Source organism: Chelonia mydas, chromosome 6, assembly GCF_015237465.2.
Source record: "Chelonia mydas isolate rCheMyd1 chromosome 6, rCheMyd1.pri.v2, whole genome shotgun sequence".
NCBI lineage: Eukaryota > Metazoa > Chordata > Testudines > Cheloniidae > Chelonia > Chelonia mydas.
Window position 1 is genome coordinate 13,048,346 of NC_051246.2, and position 17,318 is coordinate 13,065,663.

Below are 17,318 nucleotides of genomic sequence, written 5' to 3' on the forward strand. Positions count from 1 at the left end.
CTTAAGCGTGGTATGCCCCACCTGGGTGTCCCACCGTTGTCTCCAGAGAAGAGGCGCATGCAGGAGGAACAGGGAGGGAGTGGAGGGGCTGGTGCTTCCCCCCACTGCCCAGGAAACTGCTGTGGCTGCAGGGAAACCCCCTGGTGGCTGCATTTGAGAAACGGGGGTCTAGTGCATCTAGACACGCCTCTGTAGGACTGTAGGATCATGTAGCAGGGACCATTCTTGTGTCTCAGAATGATACAATGTGGCAGCAGATCCTCTCCCTGGGATGGTTCCTGTCTCTGCTTCTGTCCCACAGAGGCAGGATTTTTTTTCATTTCTCCTGTTTCTCGAATTGAATCAAACTGCCTCATGGCTGCTTTTCAGCTCATTGTCCAGATGGAAAATGTTTTAAATTCTGATACTTTCTTTGTGCTTTGTTTCTGATTAATACTAGGGAGCTATTACATGGGGAGACTAAATTCAAACACAATTCCCCCCATGTGGTGCTGAAAACCGCCACCCTTAAGGTGCCTATTCTACCAACTGAAATAGCCACGCAACTACTTACCAGCCTATCAGCCAGAAGATGACATCTGACCAGAGGTGAAAGTAAGCCAGTCCGGTCCGGTTTACCGGCAAGAGCCAGAATGGCGTGCCGGACCGGACCGGCTTCCCCAGCGGTGATTTAAAGGGCCCGGTGCTCCTGCCACTGCGGGGAGACCCGGGCCCTTTAAATAATCTCTGGAGCTCAGGCAGCGGGGCTTGGGCGGTACTTTAAAGCGCCCAGGGCTCCCCGCAGTGGCAGGAGCACTGGGCCCTTTAAATCCCCGCCGGAGCCCAGCTGCCGGAGCCCCGGGGCTCTGGCAGCCAGGTTCCAGCAGGGATTTAAAATGCCCGGAGCTTTGTGGCGGCTGGAGCCTCAGGCCCTTTACTTTACCCCTGAGCTCCGGGGCTCCCAGCCAGAGCCCCAGGGCCTTTAAATTGCCTCTTCCTGTTGATGCCACGCCCCCACACAGGACTCCGGCATACCAGTAAGTCCTTTAAGTTACTTTCACCCCTGTATCTGACCATGGTTTGTGAGTACTCTCACTTTTGGCCAATCTCAGGGAATGATCCCAGAGCTGCAGCAGCTGCTCAGAGGGAATAATTTATTCTCCCCACTTGGCCACTTTCCCTCTTGTGACATCTCCCAAGATCACTCTGATTTTTACACATCACACACTTTAGCTAACACAGGTCCAGGGCTGGGTTACTCCCAGACTCTTTGCTGTGATGGGGGTCTTTGCTCATTCGTGCTGGGAGATTTATCTTTGGGGCAATGTGTGTGACTCAAACTGCACTAAAGAGGGCAAAACTCTGGCCAGTTTCCCCAATGTGGGGGATGTTATCAGCGACAGACTGGAGTGTAGAGATTAGGGATATAGTTTCTCATTAGGGGCTGAAACAGGGATGTTCATTTCTCTTGATGCTGTTATTTAGGGGAAACAGTGATTTTTTTAAAAAAACAAGGTTAAAAAAAATCACTGAACCTTCTTTGAGCAGCCATAAAAATTTACTGTCATCTAATTTTTGCCTCAGTAAGGAAAAAAAATCTTTACTTTTTGGCCGGTTTTGTTCTCTCAACTGCAGTAGCAGAGTGAGCTGGCATAGCTGGAAGCTCCGGCTCAGGATACGGGGATATCAGCAGAGTTGGGTGTGTGGAAGAGCCCAGCATCTGAATGTGTCTGACCCTCCCTGAGATTCACTAAATTGAGAGCCGGGGGAGGTGGCCCTAGCTCTGGACTAAAGCTCAACAGAGCAATGTTTATATAGAGGGACATTTTAGGTTTATTTCATAAAGTGCTCAGTCACCGCTAGCCGTGAGCACAAAGTACTGTCTTGGAGGAAGAAGGGAAATTCCCACATGAATGGAAGGCCAGCCCCTGTGCAGCAGAAGGGTGTGGGACATTTGTGCCGTGATCTTAGGATGTAAAGAAACAATCAGCCCCCACTGACAGGACTCAAAGCAAGCATTTTCAGAAGATGGCAGGGATTGAAACCCAGCAGCTTCTTACAGACAAAACAGGAGCTCTACCACTGAGCTATATCCCCACGTTTCCTGAAGTGCTCAGATCCTTAAAACAAGGGGGAAGCAGCCACCTGTTCACCCTGGGTGAGAGCTGGGATTGAAATCACTCCTCCATCAGTAGATGCATGAGCCGTCTGCCATAGCACCGTGTACCCGTTCATCGCATCAGCCCTTTTACTAGCAGTGCTGTGCCAGGCACAATGCCCCCCAAGGGAAATAACCCCTGAATTCCTTTTCATCCGCCCTAGAAATGTGTTTAAATTTAAGTTTGCCTATTGGAGAAATAAATGAATCTCTCTGTGAACAGAGGAGAGTGAGTTCATTCCTTTTCATAATCAATGTGCAGACTAGCAGCCTCTCGTTTCCCATTCCTGGAGTTCTGGTGCCGTCATGTAGCTATTTCATGTCACTCCTTTTTTTATTAAACAATGGTGTTTTTCACAGAAAACATTATTTTCCTTTTAGAAACACAGAAGCAGTTTATTTAATCTACAAAAGTAAAGCAAATGCCCCCTTCTGATGCCACAATTCTGGAGAGAGGCGGGAACACGTGCACGGAGTGGCACAACTTCCAGCATTACTGACAGAGTCCGGGGGGGTACATCACTCTCAGAGAGGCCGGTGCTTTTCTTTTTCTCCGAGGCGAAAAGGGGTAGTTTTGGGTTGGGGCAGTTTAAACATAGACAAAGATTTTTTTAGGGGATTTCTCCATCTTTCCCATGAATAATCCCCAGCCAAATAGGTAGGAAACAGCTCTCTGCTATGTGGAATAAAAAAGTTTTCAGTTCCATCCCTTAGTGGGAGTTTGTATCAGCTTAAAAAAATTAAGGCATATCCCAATGGGGGGGAGCCCTCAAACCAACAGGCCTGAGAGTAAAAGTCTCATGTGCTACCAGCTGCACTAACCAGGCACTACAGCACATATTCCGATCGGAAAATATTGACCTGAAAAAATGCTTTCTAATGCTAAAGGTCTATGGTTCAAACTGGACAGAGGGAATCAGTTCGCCTCAGTATTTGGCCAGTTTTCCCCTTCTCAAATTAGCACTCTTGGGGTTTTATAAATTAATTTCTTTTTTCAAATTCTGTCAACTGTTTATTAAATCTGGTTCACCCTCCAGGCCATTCACAGACACTTTACTGGGCCACTGTCCGTCACCTTAGCCACTGGCTTCTCCTTTTGCTCCCTGCCTGCCTGGGGAGAGTCACTATGACCAAAGAGAAAAGGAGGACTTGTGTCACCTTAGAGACTAACCAATTTATTTGAGCATAAGCTTTAGTGAGCTACAGCTCACTTCATCCGATGCATTCAGTGGAAAATACAGTGGGGAGATTTATATACACAGAGAACATGAAAAAATGGGTGTTACCATACACACTGTAAGGAGAGTGATCACTTAAAATGAGCTATTACCAGCAGGAGAGCGGGGGCCGGGGTGGGGGAGAGAAAACTTTTTGTAGTGATAATCAAGATGGGCCATTTCCAGCAGTTAACAAGAACATCTGAGAAGCGGGGGGGGGGGGGGGGGGGGGGGATAAACATGGGGAAATAGCTTTACTTTGTGTAATGACCCATCCACTCCCAGTCTTTATTCAAGCCTAAGTTAATAGTATCCAATTTGCAAATGAATTCCAATTCAGCAGTCTCTCGTTGGAGTCTGTTTTTGAAGTTTTTTTGTTGAAGAATTGCAAGTTTTAGGTCTGTAATCGAGTGACGAAAGAGATTGAAGTGTTCTCTGACTGGTTTTTGAATGTTATAGTTCTTGACGTCTGATTTGTGTCCATTTATTCTTTTATGTAGAGACTGTCCAGTTTGACCAATGTACATGGCAGAGGGGCATTGCTGGCACATGATGGCATATATCACATTGGTAGATGTGCAGGTGAACGAGCCTCTGATAGTGTGGCTGATGTGATTAGGCCCTATGATGGTGTCCCCTGAATAGATACGTGGACACAGTTGGCAACGGGCTTTGTTGCAACGATAGGTTCCTGGGTTAGTGGTTCTGTTGTGTGGTGTGTGGCTGCTGGTGAGTATTTGCCTCAGGGTGGGGGACTGTCTGTAGGCAAGGACTGGTCTGTCTCCCAAGATTTGTGAGAGTGATGGGTCATCCTTCAGGATAGGTTGTAGATCCTTGATAATGCGTTGGAGAGGTTTTAGTTGGGGGCTGAAGGTGATGGCTAGTGGCGTTCTGTTATTTTCTTTGTTGGGCCTGTCCTGTAGTAGGTGACTTCTGGGTACCCTTCTGGCTCTGTCAATTTGTTTCTTCACTTCAGCAGGTGGGTATTGTAGTTGTAAGAATGCTTGATAGAGATCTTGTAGGTGTTTGTCCCTGTCTGAGGGGTTGGAGCAAATGCAGTTGTATCGTAGAGCTTGGCTGTAGACAATGAATGGATCGTGTGGTGTGGTCTGGGTGAAAGCTGGAGGCATGTAGGTAGGAATAGCGGTCAGTAGGTTTCCTGTATAGGGTGATGTTTATGTGACCATCGCTTATTAGCACCGTAGTGTCCAGGAAGTGGATCTCTTGTGTGGACTGGTCCAGGCTGAGGTTGATGGTGGGATGGAAATTGTTGAAATCATGGTGGAATTCCTCAAGGGCTACTTTTCCATGGGTCCAGATGATGAAGATGTCATCAATATAGCGCAAGTAGAGTAGGGGCAATAGGGGACGAGAGCTGAGGAAGCGTTGTTCTAAGTCAGCCATAAAAATGTTGGCATACTGTGGGGCCATGTGGGTACCCATAGCAGTGCCGCTGATCTGAAGGTATACTTTGTCCCCAAATGTGAAATAGTTATGGGTGAGGACAAAGTCTTAAAGTTCATCCACCAGGTTCGCCGTGACATTATTGGAGATAATGTTCCTGATGGCTTGTAGTCCATCTTTGTGTGGAATGTTGGTGTAGAGGGCTTCTACATGCATAGTGGCCAGGATGGTGTTTTCAGGAAGATCACCGATGGATTGTAGTTTCCTCAGGAAGTCAGTGGTGTCTCGAAGATAGCTGGGAGTGCTGGTAGCGTAGGGCCTGAGGAGGGAGTCTACATAGCGAGACAATCCTGCTAACAGGGTGCCAATGCCTGAGATGATGGGGCATCCAGGATTTCCAGGTTTATGGATCTTGGGTAGCAGATAGAATACCCCAGGTCGGGGTTCCAGGGGCATGTCTGTGCGGATTTGTTCTTGTGCTTTTTCAGGGAGTTTCTTGAGCAAATGCTGTAGTTTCTTTTGGTAACTCTCAGTGGGATCAGAGGGTAATGGCTTGTAGAAAGTGGTGTTGGAGAGCTGCCAAGCAGCCTCTTGTTCATATTCTGACCTATTCATGATGACAACAGCACCTCCTTTGTCAGCCTTTTTGATTATGATGTCAGAGTTGTTTCTGAGGCTGTGGATGGCATTGTGTTCTGCATGGCTGAGGTTATGGGGCAAGTGATGCTGCTATTCCACAATTTCAGCCCGTGCATGTCGGTGAAAGCACTCTACGTAGAAGTCCAGTCTGTTGTTTTCTCTGCATAGATCAATGGACAGCATATTTCAGATGGCTGCCATCGGGCCTGGCACAGGGATGTTGGTGGGAGGTGACTGGTGTCTCCATGACAGGGACGTCTTTGCCCTGTCCAGCACCCTCATCCCCCAGGAACTAGCCAGCTCTTAGTTGCTCCTTCCCTTTGCAGAGGACAGAATGATCTTGGCAAGTCATATAACTTTTGCTGGCCATGACAGGGGGCAGGGTGCTAAAAACCCATCCAGACCCAGGTCCCTTTATAACATGCCCAGAAACGATGGTTTCTAATCTGCTCTCAGATCAGTTATCAGCATATGGGAAAGAATGGTCTGAAATTGGTAAGATCTTGTTATTTTTACAACATATTCACTGCATGCTATGGAGCATTAACACAGCAGGATTGACTTCTCCATGCTACTTCATGGGGGGAAATCTGACAAAATATTGGCTCTACTGAGATTTGACTATTTCAATCTTTCTCTGTTTTTGGAGGGGTGAGGGCATAGATTAAATTAATGTAGTCTCTCCCAAAGAAGTAATGTTTCTGTGGAAATCACTAACATTTTAAAGGAAAGGAGTGAGACAAAATGGCCATGCATTGCACCAGAACCTAAGAAATGAAAAACAACACACATCTTTAATACACCAAACTTGTTGATATGCAACTCAACTCAGCAGTGTGCATCATCACAGAAACTCTCCAACCAACTCATCTTCCGTGGCTTCCAGTTCTGAGCCACATCGCCCCCACCTTACATCAGGAGGGAGATTGCAGCTGGCAAGCTTTTTGGGAAGGTATGTGCCAGCCCAAGCTTGCCCTTCTTCAACAACCTTTTTAACCCACCTGCCACACGTCTTTCATCACAACACCCACTGTGGTCGAGGCTGCCATGCCAGGAAGTGACAGAGTCCCTGTAGTGGGAAGAGTAGTGCTTAACAACAACCACCAATCTGTTCCTCATCACAGACCCTACTGCTCGCCCGTTCAGCTTCAACCTGCCATGTCATCACTGGGTCCTTCTAATCAATTCCAGACAGGGCAAGGCCTATGTGCAGCCAACCAGCATTGTTGGGGTCTTCGAGACAACTCAAGCTGCAGCTGTGGCGCAGATCAAGCAATGATGCACGTTGTCGAGGAGTGCTCGCTAACCAAATTCAGAGCTCCACTTGGCCACTGAGAACGCGACTGCTTGGCTCGGTGAACACACAAATGCTAAGTAAAGTAAATAAATAAATAACTATTGACTCTGAAAAGTGATTTAACTCGACTCCGTTATATTAAAAGACATATTTATTTCTATGCTAGGCAAACTATAAGGATAAAGCAATTTCAGTTATTGTGACATTAGGTTGAAGGATTATTGAATCTTATACAAATTGTAAAAATGTATTCCAAACTTGAGCTTCCTGTTATTCAAGGCTGGGTTTCCAAGTTCAGGTCCAAATGTTAGCAGTTTATTCCTTCCAAAGATGGGGGATGTTGGTCATCTGAGAATGTCACTGTGGGAACACGACCAGGAAATATTATCTACAGTCACCTATCATGATCACTCAACTTGCTACTGGCCACAATAAAAGCATAAGCGGAGCAAGAAGGACTAATGTATTGTCCATCCATTTAGGATAGTCATGACACTTCCCATATGTGAATATGATTTTTGACCCTGTCAAGGTTCCTTCCCCACTCTGAACGCTAGGTTACAGATGTGGGGACCTGCATGAAAACCTCCTCAGCTTACTTTTACCAGCTTAGGTTAAAACTTCCCCAAGGTACAAACTACTGTACCTTTTGCCCTTGGACTTTCACTGCCACCACCAAACGTCTAACTGGTATATTATTAGGAAAGAGTCCGTTTGGAAACGTCTTTCCCCCCAAAAATCCTCCCAAAAGTTACCCCCCCCCTTCCTGGGGAAGGTTTGATAAAAATCCTCACCAATTTGCACAGGTGACCACAGACCCAAACCCTTGGATCTTAAGAACAATGAAAAAGCATTCAGGTTCTTAAAAGAAGAATTTTAATAGAAGAAAAAGTAAAAAGAATCACCTCTGTAAAATCAGGATGGTAAATACCTTACAGGGTAATTAGATTCAAAACATAGAGAATCCCTCTAGGCAAAACCTTAAGTTACAAAAAGACACAAAAACAGTAATATCCATTCCATTCAGCACAGCTTATTTTGTCAGCCATTTAAAGAAATCAGAATCTAATGCATATCTAGCTAGATTACTTACTAAATTCTAAGACTCCATTCCTGTTCTGTCCTCGGCAAAAGCATCACACAGACAGAGAGAGAGGCTTTGTTTCTCCCCCCTCCAGCTTTTGAAAGTATCTTGTCTCCTCATTGGTCATTTTGGTCAGGTGCCAGCGAGGTTATCCTAGCTTCTTAACCCTTTACAGGTGAAAGGGTTTTTCCTCTGGCCAGGAGGGATTTTAAAGGTGTTTACCCTTCCCTTTATATTTATGACAGACCCCAATGAGCTGGGAAAACATTAAATATTAGACTACATTTAAAACAAGAACAATTGAACAAAATAAGGAAAATGTATCATCTCTGCTTTGTTTCAAACCAGGGACCTGTCAGAAGTTAGACCAAGATGCTAATCACTACATTAGAGAAACCACCTGTGGGTTTATGTCCCTTGTGGTGTACACAAGTATCAATCATGAAATCTCATTCTCCCATAGAACTAGAGAAAACTATCTTCTAAAATTTGAATTAAATCTGATTATACAAAATATTTCCCGTCTCCAATTTTAATTCATGCCAGATAAACTTTTGTTGCCAATTCTTTGATTTGATCTTCCCTTCTCATCATACTGTAAATGCTTTCTTTTCCTTCCAAAGGAGTTGTGTGGTTACAGACATTGGCTGCTAAACTAACTGGATCCCTTCTTGTGTCATTCGGACAGATTTGGGATGTGACCCTACACTATAGCAATGTCCCTTAAAAACCTGGACTGTAATTTGCTCTAGCTCTGTCAAGGTTCCTTCCCCACTCTGAACTCTAGGGTACAGATGTGGGGACCTGCATGAAAAACCCCTAAGCTTATTTTTACCAGCTGAGGTTAAAACTTCCCCAAGGTACAAACTATTTTACCTTTTGTCCCTGGACCTTATTGCTGCCACCACCAAGCGTCTAACAAATATAACAGGGAAAGAGCACACCTGGAAATGTCTTTTCCCCCCAAAATCCCCCCAAGCCCTACACCTCCTTTTCCTGGGGAAGGCTTGATAAAAATCCTCACCAATTTGTACAGGTGAACACAGACCCAAACCCTTGGATCTTAAGAACAATGAAAAAGCAATCAGGTTCTTAAAAGAAGAATTTTAATGAAAGAAAAAGTAAAAGAATCACCTCTGTAAAATCAGGATGGTAAATACCTTAGAGGGTAATCAGATTTAAAACATAGAGAATCCCTCTAGGCAAAACCTTAAGTTACTAAAAGACACAAAAACAGGAATCTACATTCCATTCAGCACAGCTTATTTTATCAGCCATTTAAACAAAACAGAATCTAATGCATCTCTAACTAGATTGCTTATTAACCCTTTACAGGAGTTCTGACTTGCATTCCTGCTCTGGTCCTGGCAAAAGACAACACAGACAGAGAGAACCCTTTGTTTCCCGCCCCCCCCCTCCAGCTTTGAAAGTATCTTGTCTCCTCATTGGTCATTTTGGTCAGGTGCCAGTGAGGTTGTCTTAGCTTCTTAACCCTTTACAGGTGAAAGGGTTTTTCCTCTGGCTAGGAGGGATTTAAAGGTGTTTACCCTTCCCTTTATTTTTATGACAAGCTCTGAAACTGAAAGACAGGAAAATTTTAGACTCCTCACATCTCCACAAAACCATCTGTGATTTCTCTTTAAGACTCTCAAGGAGCATTGCCATATGAAATGGGGTTTGGATTATATATATATTGTGTGTTAGTTACAGAGGAAATAGAAATTAGAAAGTGTTCCAGCCGCAGCTTAGTGCATTGGAATGATATGGGAAGTCAGACACTTATATGGGAAATAAAGCCAGAACTTAAAGCCATCAAACAATCATACAACTACCCACTCTTCTCCTTCCTATAAGATGCTGCTGCAAATCAGCTGCAAGGTGGGGGACCTGGCCAGCTCAGAGTGCTGGGGACTTGGAGATGGGGCATTTCCCCTCTAGGGGGCACTGTCCTCGCTTCCCATCAGTCCCCAGGGCAGGAGACTGGCTGGCTCAGGGCAGCGGGGAGTGGGACATGCAGCCTGTCTTTTCTAGTGGGGGCCACCTTCAATCTAGCCTCAGGGCAGGGGATTGGCCCTCTGATGGGGGTGGGGAGTAGGACATGGGGCCTTTCCCTTGTAGGGGGTGCCAGCTCCAATCCAGCCCCAGGGTGGGAGATTGGCTGGCTTAGGGCGGTGGCAGATGGGCTATTTCTGCTCTAGGGGGCACCGGCTGATGTGACCCCAGGGTAGGGGATCTAGCTAGCTTAGAGTGGTGGGGATTGGGATATGGGGTTTTTTCGCTCTAGAGGGTGCTATCTCTGAACCACACACAAGGCAAGGGAATTGGCTGGCCCAGACAGGTCAGAGAATACGATATGGGGCCTTTCCCATCTAGGGGTTGTCAGCTAGCATCAACTGAGCATCATTATTCACTTCCGGCAAAGACAACTAGAGGCCCAGTGTTTTTGAACTGTGACCTAGTTGAAATGCATCCAGGGAAGGTCTTTATTCTGTGATTAGCCAATGGAACTGTCTGCCACAGGATTCAGAGTAGGATCAACATTTATGTGTATTATAAGAACAACCAGAGACTTGATACAGAGTGGAGGAAATATCTACAGGGCTCTGCCAGGGCACAAGCCAGCCCTGAAGTGCCTGGTCTTAGGGGGAAACTGTCCTTCTGGACAGTTATTCCAGATCTGGCCTCTGCAACAGGTGTGTGCGTGCGGGAGATACAGGGTTAGAAGGTCCCATTGGTCTGAGACAGGAGGGGCATCTGGGAGTCAGGACTCCTGGGTTCTACATATATTAAGGGAGCCTCCCAGGTACTGCAGCAGTGGGAGGAATCTTGTCCCCGGTGCACAGTGGGTATGGTCACAGCAACAGAACCAGAACTAGAACCCAGGCGTCCTGGCGAGCAGCACCCCCTGCCCTAGCTCACAGGACCTTCCTCCCCAGCCCCAGCAATAGAACCCAGGTTTCCTGCCCCCCTTAGAGGGTGGTGGTTGCATATTTCACCCTGACAGCCCCAATAGCTGCTTCCCCCCTGTCTAGGCTGTAGGCGGAGGGAGCCCGCCAGGGGCCCAGCCCCCCCACACTCAGCAGCCTCCTGGTAACACGTCGGAAGGAGGGCACAGGGGGGTCACGGTGGATCTGCAGCTCTCTGGTGGTGCGGAAGGTCGGGGGCTCGGTGGGGCTCTTGAAGCTGCTGAAGTGCATCATGGTGGGCGCTGCCAGCTCCCCCTTTCTCAGCAGCTGGTACCGCACCAGCCGTGCCCCCGGGGGACCCCTCAGAGCTGGGCGATACCAGCTCAGATATACCCAGCCCATCCAGCCCATGAGAGCCACCATGGGCAGTAGCAGCAGCAGCAAGGAGGCCAGGTAGAGCATCAGGTGCAGCAGGCAGCAGTGGGCGAGCACCCAGTGGCTCCACGGTGGGCCCTCCCTGCCCTGCTGACGCCCAGCCACGGGCATCGCTGGGGGTGGGGTGGGGCACACGCAGGGGCGGGGAGCCCCCGTTGGAGGGGGTGGCTGGTGGCAGGGGGTGATGTGGAGAGGGCTGGTATGGTAGGGAGGCGAGGGGATAAGGGTGATGGTGGTGGGAGTCATGGGGGTGCTGGGGAGCCGTGGGGGTGCTGGGGATGCAGGTTCTGGGGCAGTAGTGGGGGGCACAGGTGTGGTTGGGGGCAGGGTGGTGGAGGGGGCAGTAGTGATGGGCACGGGAGTGGTTGGGGGCAGGGTGGTGGAGGGGGCAGTAGTGGGGGGCACGGGAGTGGTTGGGGGCAGGGTGGTGGAGGGGGCAGTAGTGGGGGGCACGGGAGTGGTTGGGGGCAGGGTGGTGGAGGGGGCAGTAGTGGGGGGCACGGGAGTGGTTGGGGGCAGGATGGTGGAGGGGGCAGTAGTGGGGGGCAAAGGAGTGGTTGGGGGAAGGGTGGTGGAGGGGGCAGTAGTGGGGGGCACAGGGCTGGTTGGGGACAGGGTGGTGGAGGGGGCAGTAGTGGGGGGCACGGGAGTGGTTGGGGGCAGGGTGGTGGAGGGGACAGTAGCGGAGGGCACAGGGGTTCCCTCCTCTGTCATTGTCCCATCAATATCCAAGTCCGCGTCCCCTGCTTTGCCGCAGGCCTGCTTGAACTCGAGGACGGGGCTCCCTCGGTGTCTGAGGGGCGCATCGCACACAGGGCTGCGGGGATCATTCTCGATCTGCAGCCCTTCTGACCTCTGCTCCTGGGTGTAGACGCTGAAGTCATTGTCCGCAATCCAGCCCCGCAGATAGGCCAGGCCACAGTCACAGCGCCAGGGGTTCCCTGCCAGGAAGACGAAGGCGAACATGTGCTCCTCGGGAAAGAAGCCGCTGGGCAGAGTGCGGAGCTGGTTCCCTGACAGCCTCAGTGTCTCCAGCTCCAGCCCAGTCAACAGCCCCCGCGGCAGCTCGTCCAGGGCGTTATCAGACAGATCCAGGTCCTTCAACCCGGCCAGGCCCTCAAAGACCTCTTCTGGCAGCGTCCGCAGCTGGTTCCCCCGTAGATTCAGATCCTTCAGCTGCCCCACAGCCCGGAAGGCCCCTGGCAGCAGCTCTGAAATGTTGTTGTGAGCCAGGGCCAGGCGGGTGAGGACAGGCAGGCCCTGCAGGGTGGGCAGGACCCCCAGGGCATTGTGGGACAGGACTAGCTCCTGCAGCAAGGGCAGGGGGGGCCCAGTGTGCAGCGCACCCAGTCCGTTGCCTGACAGGTCCAGCTCAGCCAGCTCAGGGAGGTGCTGGAAGGAGGCAGTGGAGACGGACGCCAGGCGGTTGGTGCTGAGCAGCAGGATGCCAGTGTTCTTAGGCAGGGCAGGTGGCACCACGCTGAGCCCCTGCCCGGAGCAGTTGACCTGCAGTTGGTCCTTGATCAGGTTCATCTCGGACTGGCATGGCTCCCCCGGACCCACAGCGCCAGCCACAGAGAGCAGGGCCAGGAGGGCTAGGTGAGGTGAGGTGGGGCACAGCATGGTCTGCAGGGGAGGTCAAGAGCATGCTCAGGGCACCGACATCACAGGGCATGTTTACACTAACCAGCTCAGACTGCAACAATACAGCGACCCTGTGAACACTAACTGAGGTTTATGACTCCCCAGTCTGGAGTGCTGGGGGACAACTCCCGGGGGGATATACCACAGTGGTCCCATCTACACTAATGCAGCTGGTGCTGCAACAGCATTGGGTCCCCTGAGCAGATACTAGCTCTAATAACAAGGGCTCCCTTGCTGCCCAGTGCCCTCTGTCCCATCAGGCAGGAGATCATTGCACCTGCATCCTGACCACGCTGGGGACCATCTACACTAAACCTTCTGGTGCTTTAACAGTGTCAGGGAGCTGACACCACTTACAAGGAGTTGACATCCCCACACCTGCTCCCCATACCCCAGACTGGACTAAACTCAAAAGGTTTGAATCAATCCCTGTAGTTTCCCTTCCACCCAACCCTGTATCTTCTGCTCCCCTTATACCCACAGCAGCTGGTCCAGTCAGGAGGAGATGCAACCTCCCCCCGCCAGGTAATTACCACATCCAGTCCCCACCTGCCTGTATTCCCTGCCCTTGCTTCAACTAGGTCCCCCAGTGCCATCTGCATGAGGGGAGCATGATTAAAACATCTGGCATTTAGTGCCTTCAGCACCAGGTGAGGGATCACTGTATAAACAGCCCTTGCACCCCATGCCATCAGTGGTACATCCCCGGATTAAACAGCTTCCCCCCACCCAGAGTTCCCTCTACAAACAGCTGCTCCACCCCAGAGGTGACTGCATCTCACTGATGATTACCCGTCCCCATGGACTCACCGGGGGTCTCTGCTGGGGTTGCTCTCCCACCTGTGTCTCCCACACTCCCAGCTGTGGATTGAGAGGTTGCTCTGGGGGCAGCTTTTCCCACTGGGCTGACTGACTGCATCAGGGATCCTGAGTCCAACCCCTCATATCAGCCTCGGCAGCTGCTGGGGGTTGGGTATGTGGTTTCCTGTGACATCAAACAGAGACACTGACCCTCCTTCCCTCATTCCTTCCTTCAAGGCATTAAAAGCCCCCATAGAGGTCACATCAGAGTCCAGCCAGATTACACACTGCTTTCTGATCCACTCCATAAACTCTTGCCCCACTCCAGAAACTGCATCTCAGAACCGGGCAAGGGATGCCCATACAGATAGTAGGTATACTCTGGAAGGGGATGCATCTTGCCCGGCAAATGATGGTTTTACAACCAGCTGTCCCACCCCCGAGGCATCTGCATTACAGCACTGGGCAAGAGTTCCTTTTATAAACTGCCTTTGTGCCCTTCCCCAGAGGTGGTTGCATCTAGATTCATAAATTCCAAGGCCAGAAGGGACCATTAGTCTGACTTCCTGTACAGCACAGGCCAGAGAACTGCCCTAAAATAATTCCTAGAGAAGAGCTTTTAGAAAAACATCCAATCTTGATTTATAAATTGTCAGTTATGGACAATCCACCACGACCCTTGGTAAATGGTTCCAGTGGTTAATTACTCTCACCATGCAAAATTGAGGCCTTATTTCCAGTCTGAATTTGTCTAGCTTCCACTTCTAGCCATTGGATCCTGTTCTACCTTTCTCTGCTGGATTGAACAACACATGAGCAAAGATTTGTTGCCCATACAGGTACTTATAGAGGTAACCAAGTCATCCCTTAACCGTCTCTTTGTTTGTCTCTTGGTGTGAGGTGAGAGATCCCTATGTAAATAGCCCCAGCCACCCACACCAGAGGCAGCTGCATCTCAGTGGTGGGGGACAGATTCCCTTGTAAAATAGCCCTCATTCCACACACCAAATCTGTGTTAATGGCAGACTGTGATCCCAGTATAAACACCCCCCACCACCCACTGGGGAAGCAGCTCTGTCTCAGCGCTGGGTGAGGGATCCCACCTCTACAGCCTCTCAGCATGGCATGGGTTAATTGTGTCAGGAGATTGTGGGGGTTATTATTAATTGCGGAAGGAGTGACTGGGATCTGGGCAAGGAGATAAATGGGGACAGGAAGGGATTGTCCTTTGTCATCCTTGCCACTCTCGGTTCCTCTAGCAATGTCCCCTGTCACACAGGGTGGTTAGAAGCACACGCAGTCCAGTGGCTACAGTCCTGGGGTCCTGTGTGTGATCCCACCGGGGTTAGCTGTCTCCTCACCCCTAGATGTGCTTTCTGGCCTGTCAATGCTTTGAGGTTTTGGGAGCAGGTGTTGGAGAGTTGGGGGGTGCATCGGGGTCAGCAGGGACCTCCTGATTCCAACTCACATAAAGGGTTAAGGAGAGGGGCTCAGGCCCTTCCCGAACCGGCTATGTGGGGGAATGCATGGTTGGGGGTGGTGGTCAGGCTCTCACAAGTGGGTGAGGGGCCTCAGACCCTGGCACACATACACAGGAGCAGGACTCAGCTACCCCCAGAGAGGCCAGGCCCCTTATATCCCAGCTCACATGTGGGGGTAGGAAAGGGGCTCAGACGCCATTGCTGGGACAGATCCTGGCACACACGCAAAGGTAGGAAGAGGGGCTAGGCCCCCCAGGTCTTAGCACACACACAGAAGGGGGAAATATGAGGCTGACTTGACAGGCACTCCTGCCACTATTCTCCTCCAGCTCTCCTGCCACTCACCCCATATTCCTTCTTCCCGGTGTCCTTCCCCCTCACCTGAGTCCCCCAACCCTTCTCACCACCCCATCCCCATTTATCCCCCTTCCCACAATACCCAGTCCCCTCAGTGCAGCCCCCAAACTCTCTCCCCCACATTCCCCCACCCAATTCACGACAAGTTTTTTACAAAAATACTTTGATTACTTTGCCTCCAAATAAAATAATAAAAATCCTGGACACAACAGATTTTTTTCTCCCACTTTTTCCAGATTTCTGCCAAGCACGGGACTTAAATGGACAGGGAGAGGTGGGTCTTGTTTAAAGGCTTACCTACATGTAGCCTTGGGCTATCCTGCTGCAATTAAACGTGTAGTCCATAATCACTGTCTGTGCATGCTCAGTGTACTCTATTTGGCATGTGACCCAAGGCATGGTGACCCACCTAATAGAAGAACCAAACTCTTTGGCGGATAACACCGTAATTTGATTTCCCCCAAAGGGCTGGTGTATAACATGCATTGGGGGAACTTTCAAATGACTGAGAGCCTGGTGCAATGACCTCAGCCCTGTTTTGATCTCTATCCCTAAGCAAAACATCATTGCCAAAACATGTCAACTTTAGTCTGGGGTGTGTGTGTGTGTGTGTGTGTGTGTGTCCAGTATCTTGTGAGCCGCTTGTTCAAAAGGCCCTAAATTTGGGTCACTAACCAAACCCCATGCCATCATGAGGAACACAAATTGTCATAGGATCATAGAAGATTAGGGTTGGAAGGGACCTCAGGAGGTCATCTAGTCCAACCCCCTGCTCAAAGCAGGACCAACCCCAACTAAATCATCCCAGCCAGGGCTTTGTCAAGCCGGGCTTTAAAAACCTCTAAGGATGGAGATTCCACCCCCTCCGTAGGTAACCCATTCCAGTGCTTCACCACCCTCCTAGTGAAATAGTGTTTCCTAATATTCAACCTAGACCTCCCCCACTGCAACTTGGGACCATTACTCCTTGTTCTGTCATCTGCCACCACTGAGAACAGCCGAGCTCCATCCTCTTTGGAACCCCCCTTCAGGTAGTTGAAGGCTGCTATCAAAGCCCCCCTCACTCTTCTCTTCTGCAGAATAAACAAGCCCAGTTCCCTCAGCCTCTCCTTGTAAGTCATGTGCCCCAGCCCCCTAATCATTTTCATTGCCCTCCTCTGGACTCTCTCCAATTTGTCCACATCCTTTCTGTAGTGGGGGGGCCCAAAACTGGATGCAATACTCCAGATGTGGCCTCACCAGTGCCGAACAGAGGGGAATAATCACATCCCTCGATCTGCTGGCAATGCTCCTACTAATGCAGCCCAATATGCCATTAGCCTTCTTGGCAACAAGGGCACACTACTGACTCATATCCAGCTTCTCATCCACTGCAATCCCCAGGTCCTTTTCTGAAGAACTGCTGCTTAGCCAGTCAGTCCCCAGCCTGTAGCGGTGCATGGGATTCTTCTGTCCTAAGTGCAGGACTCTGCACTTGTCCTTGTTGAACCTCACAAATTTCTTTTGGAACAATCCTCCAATTTGTCTAGGTCACTCTGGACCCTATACCTACCCTCCAGCATATCTAACTCTCCCCCCAGCTTAGTGTCATCGGCAAACTTGCTGAGGGTGCAATCCATCCCATCATCCAGATCATTAATAAAGATGTTGAACAAAACCGGCTCCAGGACCAACCCCTGGGACACCGGGTGCCAACTAGACATCAAGCCATTGATCACTACTCGTTGAGCCCAACAATCTACCCAGCTTTCTATCCACCTTATAGTCCATTCATCCAATCCATACTTTTTTAACTTGCTGGCAAGAATACTGTGGGAGATGGTATCAAAAGCTTGGCTAAAGTCAAGATATATCACGTCCACTGCTTTCCCCATATCCACAGAGCCAGTTATCTCATCATAGAAGGCAATCAGGTT

The 17,318-nt window shown here is 49.7% G+C and overlaps 1 protein-coding gene across 1 annotated transcript; it reads right to left on the reverse strand.

The window, feature by feature from the left end:
* Window positions 1-8,872: 8,872 nt before the first annotated feature.
* LOC122466317 (platelet glycoprotein Ib alpha chain-like) lies at window positions 8,873-13,709 on the reverse strand. The gene is made up of 2 exons (XM_043549425.1): window positions 13,574-13,709; window positions 8,873-12,745 (listed from the first exon to the last, which is right to left on the reverse strand). Exon 2 carries the CDS (start codon window positions 12,740-12,742, stop codon window positions 10,748-10,750), a length of 1,995 nt encoding a protein of 664 aa, XP_043405360.1. The 5' UTR covers window positions 12,743-12,745; window positions 13,574-13,709; the 3' UTR covers window positions 8,873-10,747.
* Window positions 13,710-17,318: the final 3,609 nt, after the last annotated feature.